The sequence below is a fragment of the Lipotes vexillifer genome, unplaced genomic scaffold (assembly GCF_000442215.2).
Source record: "Lipotes vexillifer unplaced genomic scaffold, Lipotes_vexillifer_v1.1 scaffold1011, whole genome shotgun sequence".
Lineage (NCBI taxonomy): Eukaryota > Metazoa > Chordata > Mammalia > Artiodactyla > Lipotidae > Lipotes > Lipotes vexillifer.
The window spans coordinates 2,164,603-2,177,338 of record NW_006787698.1 but is presented as its reverse complement, the minus strand read 5'-3'; the positions used below and the strand labels follow the sequence as shown (position 1 = coordinate 2,177,338).

At 63.8% G+C, this 12,736-nt stretch overlaps 1 protein-coding gene across 1 annotated transcript in view; it reads left to right on the top strand.

Annotated features, from left to right (window-relative positions):
* MLLT1 (MLLT1 super elongation complex subunit) overlaps positions 1–12,736 on the top strand; it is a 55,235-nt gene that overhangs the window by 41,732 nt on the left and 767 nt on the right. The window contains exons 6-11 of the mRNA XM_007460734.1: positions 432–557; positions 4,369–4,923; positions 9,135–9,222; positions 11,108–11,216; positions 12,244–12,343; positions 12,605–12,676. Of these exons, the coding sequence (XP_007460796.1) occupies positions 432–557; positions 4,369–4,923; positions 9,135–9,222; positions 11,108–11,216; positions 12,244–12,343; positions 12,605–12,676 (1,050 nt within the window). The remainder of the gene's footprint in view (positions 1–431; positions 558–4,368; positions 4,924–9,134; positions 9,223–11,107; positions 11,217–12,243; positions 12,344–12,604; positions 12,677–12,736) is intronic.

Genomic DNA, 12,736 nt, shown 5'->3' with positions numbered 1-12,736 from the left:
CGCGCCCACCCCACGCAGCTCTCCTCTGGCCTGGCCGCACTCTCCCTGTCTGTCCACCCCGCCCGCCTCACGGTGGAGGAGGGCATCGGGCACACACATCCCGCAGAGGTTGTCCCCTCCGCCGCAGCTGCCTGCTCTGGGTGTCCGGCCAGCTTCCCGCCCATGCCAACCGCGCTTCTGGTCTGTCTGCACCGCTGCGTGCGGGGCAGCTTTGGCCACAGCTCCGCGTCTTCTTGGCCAGCCCGGCCCACCGCGCCCAGCCATCCTGGGACCCGGCTTCTCTTTGCTCTCTGCCCGGCCCCGCTTGGCTCCAGCGCTCGGCACTCAGCCCCTCCCGGAGGGAAGCTCCGCAGGCCGGCTTCCTCTTGCCGATCGAATTTCCAGCCTGCCTCCTTGCTCGTTGATAACATCTGTCTCTTCTTTATCACTAGGTGATGGTAATGCCCGAAGGAGCAGAAACGGTGTCCAGGCCCAGCCCCGACTACCCCATGTTACCCACAATTCCACTCTCTGCCTTCTCTGACCCCAAGAAGACCAAACCGTCCCACGGCTCCAAGGTTAGTGAGGCGGAAGGCCCAGTCATGTGGGAGCGCTGGGGCCCAGCGGCGGGGCCTGGGCTCAGGGCGCCCCTCCGCAGAGCTGGACCTTCCGTCCCCGGACTCGCTCCCTTGGCATCCTCTCTCGGAGCACATCTCTGTGCTCCGCCCGGCTGCTCTGCCCCTTCATCAGGAGGCTCGCCCTCCTGACCCGCTCAGACAGCCAAATGATCGCAGGTTCTTCCCCCGTTCCTCTTGAGGCCAGAGAGCCTGCCCCGTTCTCCCGTCCACCGAGTCCGAGGGCCTAGGGCCACTCGGACAGAACCCCAAGAGGCTGGCGTGGCTGGGGGCCGTGGACAGAGCGTGTCCACCGCTGCCTCCTGGGTGTAACTGGGACTCCCCATCAGTCGGGGCTGGTGCTCCCTCCCGTGGCTGCTCCAGGCTCTGCTTCCTTCTTTGGCAGTAGCTCTGGGCAGAGAGAGCTTGCCTGGGGGAAGGGCCGGGTGGAACCATGTGGCGGAGCCAGCTGTTTCGCCTCAAGAAGAAACGTTTCATCATCTGCTCTCGGCCAGTCAGGCAGGTGGCACTCTGCCCTCCCGACACCTCTCTCTCTGAACTGTCCCGGAGTGATCTCCGGAGCCCTCGGGCTGGTACCGCAGTGGACCTGGAAGCTTGTGAGCATGCACCCATGCTGCAGCCACCTACACAGCTGTGTCCCCTAGGCCAAGCTCTGCCTGGCTCTCAGGGCAGCTGCTAGTCGTCCGCCACCAACCCTGCAATTTATCCATTTCTCATCTTGGCAGTTTTCTTGCTTCACTCCCTATCGGGTGTCGGGGGCCTGGTTGAGGTGGGACAGGTTGAGCTCTTGGACCGTCTTACAGCCTTATGCTCATCAGCAGCCTTGGAGGAGGGCCACGTCAGCCAGGCAAGGTCTTTCTGGCACTTTCCACAAGGCCACTAGGTCTCTGAAATCCTCAGATCTGTCTGACTTAAGCCCTCTGGACGCGTGAGGCCAGAGTCTTCAAGTGCAGAGTGCGGCTCCAGGGTCTTCCCCTCACAGGACTCCTAGGTCTTTCCCTGAACCTCACGGGACTGGAAGAAAAATTCTTGCTAGCGATCTTGGCAGCTTCTCCGAGCCACCCACGGTTTTTTGGAAGTCGGTGCGAAATAGGAAGAGTGAGAACTGCCATCTCTTCTGTACCTGTTGCTTGCAAGTCACTTAAGAAGTGCCCTCCCAGGTGGTGAGGACACTCCAGTGGCCGACAGAGCCACGTCTGCTGGGGTTGCGGGTGGCATCTCTTGCTGAGGTCTTTGAGACCCCTGGGACTCCCCCAAGCCAGTGGGTGTATCTGCGAGGCTTGGGAGGCCTGCAGGTAGGGTCCTTCGTCTTCACCCCTCCCGGTCCAGCATCTTTTTGCAGCCCCTGAACGCTGTGACATAGGGGGTCCCTGCGAAGGTTTCTGCTAATGGCTCTCTGACAGAACCCCTCTGCCCATTGTCACAGTCCTGCCTCTGAATCATCGGCCTCTTCTTCCAGCTGAGGAAGCACCGGCTCTTTCCCCCAGACGGATTCTCCACTGCCTTGACCTGCAGAGTCTGACTGGCTGGACCGCATGCTCCAGGCAGAAGGGCCAGGAGGGAGGGGGGTGGTCCTTGTAGGGCCTGGGGGCCACTGGAGGGTCTGGCTGTTGCAGCCCCGGGTGGATTGGTCCCTGTGGTTCTTTTTCTTCCCACAGACCCCCGGAGGGTAGCTTGGCAGGCAGGAAGTAGAGCCTCCTAGGAGAGGACTGGGACCCCCTGAAGGCTCACTGTGCAGGTGGCTGTTCTCTTTGGTCCCGCTGCCCCCTGGACTCGTGCGCCTATAGCTTCAGGGTGCCCTGCCTCTCCTTGTCTGATGTCAGCCAGTCGGCCTGGTGGGCCTTTCTCTAACGCTTGGTTCTTAATCATTTTGGGTCCTCGACAGCTTTGAGAACATGACTGCAGTGGAGCTTTGCCCCAGGAACGTCTACATTATGCTACAGACTTAGTGTGTGACTTCAGAGGGCCTGTGCTCTTGGGTGCCCGTACAGAGCTCCGGGTGAAAAGCCGCAGCTCCGAGGCCTCTGCTAGTTGGGCAGGCCCTGGACAGCGGGGAGGCTCTGCCGACCCGGGCAGGGGGCTGTCGGCAGTCGTGCCCATCAGGGGTGCTCCGCTCCACCTCTCGGGGCTGGGACTGTGCGGCCCAGGCAGGCTCATGGACGCTGCAGGAAGAGGCCAGGATGGTGTGGGAGGTCTCTGCTGCTTGCCTCCCTCCTTGGGGGAACAGCTTGCTGGAGAGTGGAGCCCCCAGACACTGGCCCCATTCCACACAGCAGCCCCCCAGGGGTGCCCCTTTACACAGGCTTCTAAAGGGGTGCTCGTGGTGTGAGCACCCCTTCCCGATGCCGTGGTGATGTGACGGCCGGGGCCAGGGCACAGGGCCGAATTCTCTCCAGGGAGGCAGCAGGAGCCCATGGCCACGTGGGGCTGGCCCTGGACCTTTGGTACTGGTGTGGGTAGTGGATCCGCAAGAAAACGGGGACTCTAGTAGGTCAGAGGTGGTTCTAGGCTGTGCCGTCTTTCCCTGTGGCTCTTTGCTGGGAGGCTTCTGTCGCTGGACCCTTGGGGGTTGTGAGCGCAGGAAGCAGAGGCTCAGCTGCTGGGTGTTCACCTGGCTCGCCCATCCACTCAGCACTTGGGGTGAGCTGGTCGAGGGAGGCTGCTTTGGGGGCCCCGCCCAGGTGGGCCCCAGTGGTCTAGCTGCTGGTGGTGGTGCCCAGCCGGGTGCCTGTCCCACAGAGTTGGGGGCAGAATCCTGGCAGGGGACGGCAGCGGGCACCTGTCCCGCGGCCCTGGCTGTGCGGCGAGGTGGTGACGCGGTGTACACGGTGTTGGCGAGGAGCAGGCCCGCCAAGGTGTCAGACGGGGCTCCTGCCCGGGGGCGGGGTGACTGTGCACTTGCTGTCCGCCCTGCCCGCCCTGCACTGTCGCCTGGTGAGGTAGGTGGTCTTGCTCCTGCTCAGAGGGAGCGCAGGCGTGCAGGCTTGGAGGCCACCAGCCCGCCTTCCCAGTGGCCCGGTGCAGCGCCGCTCACTGTCTCTGTCACCGGTGGGAGGCCCCCTGACCTGGCTTATCAACGCCAGAGTCCAGGCTCCACCCTCAACCCTCGGTTTCCGAGGCGGAGGTTCAGGCATTGCACACGGTTTAGAAAAGCTGCCCAGGCGGCTTGGGTTCCGGGGTATGTCTAGGAGCCGTTAGTCATGCGCAGTGCCTGGGAACCTGGCAGGCGCTCAGTAAATGCTGACTGTGGAGATTAAAGGGCGATCAAAGAGCTGTGGTGCCGACGTGCGTTGGGGCCAGGCCAGGCCGGGCCGGGGCCGGAGCCGGGCCTTCCAGGCAGGGTGGGGGCGACCTGGGGAGGCACCTGGCTCTGGTGGGGACAGAGGAGAGGCCCCGCCTGCTGGCGCCCCCAGCCCCCGTGCCGCAGCAGCCCCGCGGGAAGCTGCGAGGCGCTGGAGCGGGAGTGGGTCGGTGTGGCTTGCCTGTCTGTATCTGACTCACCGTGTACTCTTCTTGAATCCCTCAGGGGAGTCTTAGCCTGCAGCCGCCTGGGACCTGCTGACACTTCCTAGTAGTTTAAAGGGACAGCTCCATTTAAAACTCTCACCTGCTGCCTTACTTTTTCGCTTTATGGAAGATTTTCTCTAGCTGAGTCTGAATCAGGTGGATTATACTTTGTAGGGGTCGTGGGAGGCGGAGCAGGGCGGCCCCGAGATGCCATTTGACTGTGTCCCCCTCCTGCCCGGCATTGCAGGACGCCAGCAGGGAGAGCGGCAAGGCCTGCAAGGCCCACAAGACGACCAAGGAGCACCGGGAGCGGCCGCGCAAGGACTCAGAGAGCAGGGGCGCCTGCAAGGAGCCGGAGCGCGAGCAGGCCAGGAGCGCCAAGGACGCCGCGCGGAAGCTGGGCGAGGGCCGGCCCCCCAAGGAGGACAAGGCCCCGCCGCCCAAGGCTGCATTCAAGGAGCCCAAGATGGCCCTGAAGGAGACCAAACTGGAGAGCATGTCCCCCAAAGGCGGGCCCCCACCGCCGCCCCCGCCCAAGTCTTCCAGCAAGCGGCCGGCCGCCGCCGACTCACCCAAGCCCAGCGCCAAAAAGCAGAAGAAGAGCAGCTCCAAGGGGTCCAGGAGCGCCCCGAGCACCTCACCCCGCACCTCATCTTCCTCCTTCTCGGACAAAAAGCCGGCCAAGGACAAGGGCAGTGCCAAAGGGGAGAAAGCCAAGCCTGAGAACGAGCCCAGGGAGATCAAAAAGCCTCCGGAGGTGGAGGAGTCCAACTCGGAGGACGAGGCCTCCTTCAAGACCGAGGTGAGGTGGCTCCTTCCCCCGCCCTTCTCCCCTTCCCGCACCCCACCCTCATCCTTTCTCCGCGGGCTCTGAGCCGCCCAGAGGTTACAAGGAGGCTGGGTGCCCACTTGCTCCATGTAGCCTTGGGCAGCCTCTGTGCCTTGCCAGGCCTCAGTTTCCCCTTACGTTGGGGGTGACGAAACCTCCTCATGAGATCTGTGTGGACGGTGCTTGGGATGAAGGGTCCCAGTTCAGCGTGATACTGGTACCTGCGTTGACTGCTCTTCTCGGGCTGCCCTCTGGGTGGGCCAGGGCCTCACTGGCCGCTTTGGGGTCAGGGTGGGCGATTGTGTCTCACCATGGAGTCTTTACCCGGCTGCCGCAGGCTCGGTCAGCCAGGGCACCCCCTCCCTCCACTCGTGATGTGGTGTCCCTGTGTGTTTTCATCCCACTCTCTGGGTCCGGGAGCCAGAGGTTCTGGGTTTTTCCTGCAGCAGCATTTCCATGTGGCTCTGAATGTCACCATCAGAGACGGCTTGAGTCACAAAGGAGCTAGGGGCCAGATTGTTGACTGGGTAGCCAGATCTCTGGGCCTTGGAGGGCCATGTCACTTCTGCATGCTGTTTGGCCTCTGGTACTCAGCGTACAGGGACTTGGATGGATGGATGCATAGTTGGATGGGCGGATGGATGAGTGAGGGATTGACCCCCTCACCTGTATCACCAGCCCCAGCCCTCAGTGGCCTTTTTTAAAAAATTAATTATTTATTTACGGCTGCATTGGGTCTTTGTTGCTGTGCGCGGGCTTCTCATTGCGGCGGCTTCTCTTGTTCTGGAGCACGGGCTCCAGGCACGCGGGCTTCAGTAGCTGTGGCTCGAAGGCTCTAAAGCGCAGGCTCAGTAGTTGTGGTGCACGGGCTTAGCTGCTCCGCGGCGTGTGGGATCTTCCCGGACCAGGGCCCGAACCCATGTCCCCTGCATTGGCAGGCGGATTCTTAACCACTGCGCCACCAGGGAAGCTCTCAGTGGCCTTTTATAGTTCTCAGACTCTTTTATTCACTCTCAAAGGCAGAAGCTTGGTCTCCAGCATTGCTGCTCAGAGAGCCACTGGGACTTTGCAGGTGGTTCCCAGAGGTGAAGCCAGAGGTGGTTTGTGTCAGTAGCACCGATGTCGTGAGCGTGCGGCTTCCAGGGGCACCTCGTTGGAGGTGGCTGGGGGTGACAGTTTGGCTCATGGGTAACAGTGCATCCCCACAATTAGGGACACACACAGGGCTGGTGATGTCACATGCCCAGCTCTTCTTGCACCCAGGAGACTGTCTGCCAATGAACCTGAGGATGGCAGGACCCCGGAACGTCTGTCTTACTTGGAGACTCCTGGGAGTCCAGGACCCTCCCAGCCACCTCTCAGTTGCCAGAGGTTCTTTGGGTGCTTCATAGCGCCCCATCTAGCATCTTTCTCTTCCGTCTGCTCAGACCCGGAGCTCCGGTCTGGTGCGCTTCCCTCCTGTCCGCCTCAGGTTCTTCCAGAGAGACCTTCCTGTGCCCAAGGCTGGTGCCCTTATGTAGGGAAGAGGTGGAGGCCTCCCTGAGCCCTGCCTCCCCAGCTGATTGTTGGCGCCCTGGCCCCGGGTGTCCACGCTGACGTCCTCCTGTGATTGTTGTGAGCACCCGTGCCACTGTGGGCAGCTACCTCTGCCTGCTCCGTGCGGGGGGGTGGGGCTGGCTGGGTGTCCAGTGTCTGTGGCCTTGTCCACCACGGCCCTGAGGCTGGAATCGCTCAAGGAAGCCCAGGGCTTTCTCCTGGCTGAAGAGGCGCATCCCGCACGCTGAGAGACTTCTGAACGGCGAGTCTGGGCCGACAGCCTGCCCGAGGGATCTCTAGGGCTGCTGGACGGGGACTCACATGTCCTGACCCTGGGACCTGGCGAGGCACAGCTGGCCATGGTGAAGGGGGCGAGACGGCCTTCCAGACCCAGGCCTCCCCAGCTGCCCTTGCCTGTCTCCGGCCGTCCCACGCTGGAGGCGGAGTGGGTGCCACTGCCGGAAAGCTCTGTCCGCTGCGCGGAGCCCGAGTCTCCTCCTCCCCGTCGGCCCTCAGAAGGGCCAGGCAGCTCCTCGTCTGAGTCCCAGGCCAAGCCCCCCAGCTCCTCTGGCTGCTCCTCTGGGGTCTCCTTGGCTGTGGGGTTCCTGACACTCAGTCCCTTTCAGTCACAGGCCCCGGAGCACTGGGAGCACAGCAGGCCCTCCACCCGCCTTCCGGACGCCCCGTGTGGCCTGAGCCCCAGGACACGTCGGCAGCCCCTCGAGGGCTTTTCTGACCCCCAGGAACCATTAGGCTCTTGGGACTGAAACCACTTCCAGATTCCCCCCTCCCCTCCACACCCCGCCGCTTGGATTCATGTGGAAGGAAAGGGGACGAGTGTGGCTGAGAAGCCCGCCTGGCCTGGGCCGTCAGGACAGAGCAGGTGCTGCCCTGCCCTGGACCTTCCTGAGCCTGTTGTCCCAAGCCTGTGTGCTGGTGGCCTCCCAGCCAGGTCTTCCCTGCCCCGGGGCTCTGTCCGAATTCCCTGCCCCAGAGGTCGGAAGCGCAATTGGCATCGACCTCCGTGTGCTTAGCAGAGGCCAGCAGGGCAGCTCTTTTACAGATGGGAAAACTAAGGCTTAAAACCAGGGGCTGCCTTGGCCAGTTGGTGAGAAAGCCAAGGTCAGGAGCCAGGACCTCCGAGCCAGAATAAGAACTCAGGGATATGCATGCAGGGGGGACCGTGTGGCTCCAGGCCTGTTTTTTGGGGTGGGGAGGGTCACACACTGGTCTGAGTGGTACCCACCCAGTGGACAGTGGTTAATGGCAGTCTAGGCTGGTTTCCCGGGGAGGGTTCCTCAGGGCACACCACTGGCCCATGTGAAGGTGGCAAGTCGGGGACGTTGGCAGGGGCGTGCTGGGAGGGCCCGGAGCGGGTCGGGCTGGGCGGTGGCGGACCCCAGAGGAGGGAGCCCTCAACTCTTCAGCTGGGAAGCATTCTGTGCCCAGGCGGTGGGATCCTTCGCTGAGACCTGAGCCTTCCCGGGTCTCCTACTGGGAGCTGGGGCTGCCCTCAGCCCACGGGCCAGCGGGAGGGGCTCCTCTCCTGGGGTCTCCTCTCCTGCGGCACGTGCCAGGACTGAGGAGACACTGCTGGGTGCCTCCGCCTGTCTCCTGGCCCCTTCCAGGTGCTCAGGCTGCTCAGCTCCCCCAGACAGTCCCCGAGGACAGAAGGCTGGACGGTGTCTGGGCACCCTGGGCTGGCAGGCTTTCTGAGCCATGGAGTGCCCACTGGAGCCCAGTCTGGCCCAGCCCCCAGCCCTGGGCTTATCACTCTGCTGCGCATACCTGTGCAGGATGCCTGTTGGTTTCTCCTGAGGGCCCAGAGCAGACGCCACCCAGTTCTGGCTCAGCCCCTTCCCCACGCAGGCCTCTCAAGTGGGAGTTGCCGCCCCACGCTACTTACGCCCTAGTATCCTAGGGCCTGGGCTCCTAGTTTGGGCTTTTACTGCCCCCTGGTGGCCAAGTCAGGGCTAAAGGAAGAGGAGAAGGGAGATGTGACCAGCTCTGGGTGCAGTGGGGCCAGCTGTGAGTCCACTGTGTCCTCAAGTGCTTGTCACTTGCCCACACACTCACTCATCATCACCTCAGGGGCACCCAGTGACAGGGAGACAGCTTGTTGTCGCTACTCAGCCTCAGGACAGACTGAGGAAATGAGGGGCAGGATGAGAATGCACCCACCTTTCCTGTTCGGACCTTTCAGCTGTTGGCCGCAGCGCCGCAGCGCACGCCAGCCAGCTGTGCTCTCGCCGGAGGAGGGCAGGGCCCACAAGTGAGAGCAGCCACAGTCGCCTGCCCCCCGCCCGCCCCCAATCCCCCCGCGGCGAGCGCTTGCCTCGGCCCTGTCCTCCTGCCTGCGTAGGTGGGAGCACCAGGCGTGGCTGGAGATTTACTGTCCCTCAGTGGGAAAAGAAAGGTCATTGGTTGCATTTTGAATGCACACCGGCGGCATCCTGGGGTTGGGGGAGGAGGTGGGATGGGGTCAGGGTCTCGGGTGCCGGGGCCTGGCGCCTTGGCGGCCTTTTGAGTGCGTATCTGGGGCGTCCTGCCTGGCTCTCCCTGCCACCGGAGGGCTCCTTTTCTTTGGACTGAAAGATGACTGTTGTCCTCTCTCCCTGCTGCCCCGCCTGCCCTGCCGTGGGGTGAAGTCCGCCCAGTCGAGCCCATCCAACTCCAGCTCCAGCTCCGACTCCAGTTCAGATTCGGATTTTGAGCCATCTCAGAACCACAGTCAAGGTGTGTGCTGGGAAAGGAGAGAGCCGGGGTGGGGACGCATGGGGCTGGTTTCTGGTGGAAAGGCTCACTGCTCTGGGAGCAGCCCCCTGACCTTCCCGGAGGCCATTGGGGCACTGGGTCTGGTATGGAGTCCAGGGGTTCACAAGGAATTTCCCGATATGAGCTTGCTCGTGCCCGAGTTTCAGCACATCCTGAGTCTGAACGCTGCCGCCATGGCCAGAAAAACCCGAGGGCAGGGGGCGAGGGAGGGTAGGGAGGCTCGGGCCTGGGCTGAGCTTGCCCAGGGTTTCACTTCAGGATATGCTGTTTGCCTGGACCGGGCCCCAGAGATCCATGTCCATAGGTGTGTGGATGCTCAGGGGTCCGGTGTTAAAAGCAAAACTGGCACAGATCACCCGACCGCCAGCTGTCCGTCGCCTGGGCCCTCAGCTTTGCCCCATCTGTGCGACAGGGCTTTGAGCTGTGCTTTGTGGGTCTGCGGCGGAGGGTCCTGTTGTGACTTGGGCCCTGCCCTTGCCAGAAGCCTCCTCTCCAGCTCCTCCCAGATGGAGGCTCACTTGGCCAGCGCAGGGTCCCTTCCTCTGCCTCAGCCAGCCAGCCAGCCAAGCACTCTGCTCCTGCCGCGTGCCTGGCCAGCACTCGGCCCAGGCCCCCGCAGCCTGCAGTGCTGCCTTTTCCCTGCAGGCTGCCTGGGGTACTTGTTGGGAGGCGGCACCGGACCCATTTCCTGCCCCAGGGTGGATAGGGCCCCCTGGCCCATCGACCCCTGCCCACCCTCGCACTGGAAGCACCTCTTCTGGTGGATCGGATTGAGAATTTCCTCCACGGCTTGCAGTCCTTTTCGGAGGGTCGGGGAGGGCTGGGGGAGGCGAGCGTAGTCCGGGGGCCTGACATAAAGACACGCAGTCCTGAGGGGGCTGGGGGATGGGGTGCTCTCTCTCCAATGGTTCTTATATATGGGGAAGGGAGGGGGAAACCTGCCGTGCACAGGATCACATGACCAAGGTAATTGAGGGCTTTGTGTCCCTCTGTTGCCTTGGTAACAGGAATATAAACCAAGATGCCGTCTGTAGGGGACTGGAACCGAGTGTCTCTGGAGAAAGGGGAGGACGGTGGGCCGGGAGCAGTGGAGGGGCCTGCCACGGGGCTGGGCAGGCCCGAGGAGGGGCGCAGGCTGGGGGGCTGGTGTTCCCTCCTCAGCCAGGGCTGGTTCGTCCTGCCTGCAGGCAGAGCTCTGATCCCAGCACCCGGAGCAGAGGAGGGCTGCTCCTTCCCTTTGCAATGGAGGGGCCCTGCGGTCCTGTCTTGGGCCAGGGGCCAGAGGCCTGTGAGGAGGGCCAGGAAGGTAGGGGGGGGGGGGGCCAGGGGTCTCTTAAGGAGGGGGTGGCCACGGGCGCAGTGCTTGGAGATGGGCGGCAGGCCCCACCTGGCCGGAGGAACCTCCGAGGTGGGTTTGCCTTGGGTGCGTTCTGGGGGTCGTGGCGTCAAGGAGCTCCATGTGGCCCTGGGGGTGGAGGGGACTCTGGGGTGCACGTGGAGCCCTGAAGGTTGATTCTGAGAATGCAGAACTGTGAATATGGAGGGCCGACCGTGAAGTTATATGTGGATTTCTGACTGGGGGGGGCCAGGGAGGGGGGGGGGGGGGGAGCCAGGGGTCTCTTAAGGAGGGGGTGGCCACGGGCGCAGTGCTTGGAGATGGGCGGCAGGCCCCACCTGGCCGGAGGAACCTCCGAGGTGGGTTTGCCTTGGGTGCGTTCTGGGGGTCGTGGCGTCAAGGAGCTCCATGTGGCCCTGGGGGTGGAGGGGACTCTGGGGTGCACGTGGAGCCCTGAACCCCCTTCTCTCCCCCTCCCTCCCTCCATCCCTCCCTCGCGGCCCTCACCAGGACCCCTGCGCTCCATGGTGGAGGACCTGCAGTCCGAGGAATCTGACGAGGACGACTCTTCGTCAGGCGAGGAGGCCGCTGGCAAGACGAACGCAGGAAGGGACTCCAGGTGCCTGGGCCGGAGGGGAGGAGTGGGCGTGGGCTCACCGGGGCAGCTCTGTCTGGCCCTGCTGTAATCGTGGGGCCTCCAGGAGGTGGGCCAGGACGGGGGCTCCCCGGGGTGAGGCAAAGGGAGCCTCTGAGCCCACTGGGCAGCGCCCTGCCTAGGCATTGAGGTGGGCCTGGGGGCCTCGGGGGCATCCTTCCTCCCCTTGCTGGAGGGTGTGGCTGCCTGGCAGGGAGGGGCAGGGCGCTCAGGGAGAAGAGCCCATCACCACCCAAGAATGGGGGCAAGGCGCTGCCCGGCAGCCCGAGGACCAGCCTTGGTCCCAGGCGCATGGGGCAGTGGGGGCTGGTTCCTCTGCTCTCGGGCTCGGGCCAGGGGTCCCTTCCCCCTTCCTCAGGTGCACTGGCCTAGGGAAGATGACGTGTGGCCTTCCCCCAGAGTGGGGTAAGCCGAGGCCCCTCCTTTGGACACCCCTAGGCCTTGGGAGCGAGCCCACCTCAGGGATGGCTGTGCGTTCTCAGCCTCCAGCCCAGCGCAAGTGCCAGCCTTGGCCCCAGGACTGTGGGGTGGGCTCAGCAGAGTCGGGGTCTGGTCCCCGCCCAGCAAGGGGCGGGCGTCTGATGTCACCACGCCGGCACCTGTGTCCCTCCCTCCCGGGGCGTTGGGCTCAGGCTGCCGCTGACAGTGACTCTCCTGCAGGGTGCCTCACCGCACCCGGCATTCTGAGCCTGCAGCCAGCAGCGAGCTCCGCCGGGATCCCAGAGCCTCTCAGAGCCAGCGTGCTCATCTCTGGGTTCTTTGCTCTTTGAAGGCAGCTCAGATGCATTCTTTCTTTCCTTTTCTTTTAAGCTGGCAGTGACTGCCTAGAGCTGGCTGAGGGGGTCTCCTGAGCTGTAGGGGGAGCGCTGGGTGCTGGCCTGGCCCCAGGGAGGGGCCGAGTCCGTCCCAGAGCCCCAGAGCATTGTTTGCAGGGTGGGGCCCCCTCCCCTGAGCACCGGATAGCCTGACAGGGTGTCGTGTCTGCGTTCAGGTTGAGCTTCAGTGATAGCGAGAGCGACAACAGTGCCGACTCCTGCCTACCCAGCCGGGAGCCCCCTCCACCCAAGAAGCCGCCCCCACCCAACAGCAAGGTAACGTCCTAGAGGCGGGCTGAGGGTTGGGCCTGGGGTTTCTCCAAGCGTCTGAGGCTCAGGGTGGTGGGCACAGAGGAAGGTCATTTCACCCCCAGGCCCCAGAGATCGTCTGCTCCCCAGGAGGGGCTGCCCTTAGAGTTGGGTCCAGGGCCAGAGGAGAGAGGACAAGCAGGCCTGGGGCCTGGGAAGGCGGTGGCCCTGGGGGCTGGGGAAGGGGGTGTGGGCTGGCGCTCACACAGACCTGGGGTCACCCTGCAGACGTCAGGCCGCCGGAGCCCAGAGACCTGCAGCAAGCCCGAGAAGATCCTCAAGAGGGGTGCCTACGACAAGGTGGGGGCTGGGGCGGGAGGGGGTGCTATGACAGGGTGGGGCTGGGGGTGGGGGGCCTAG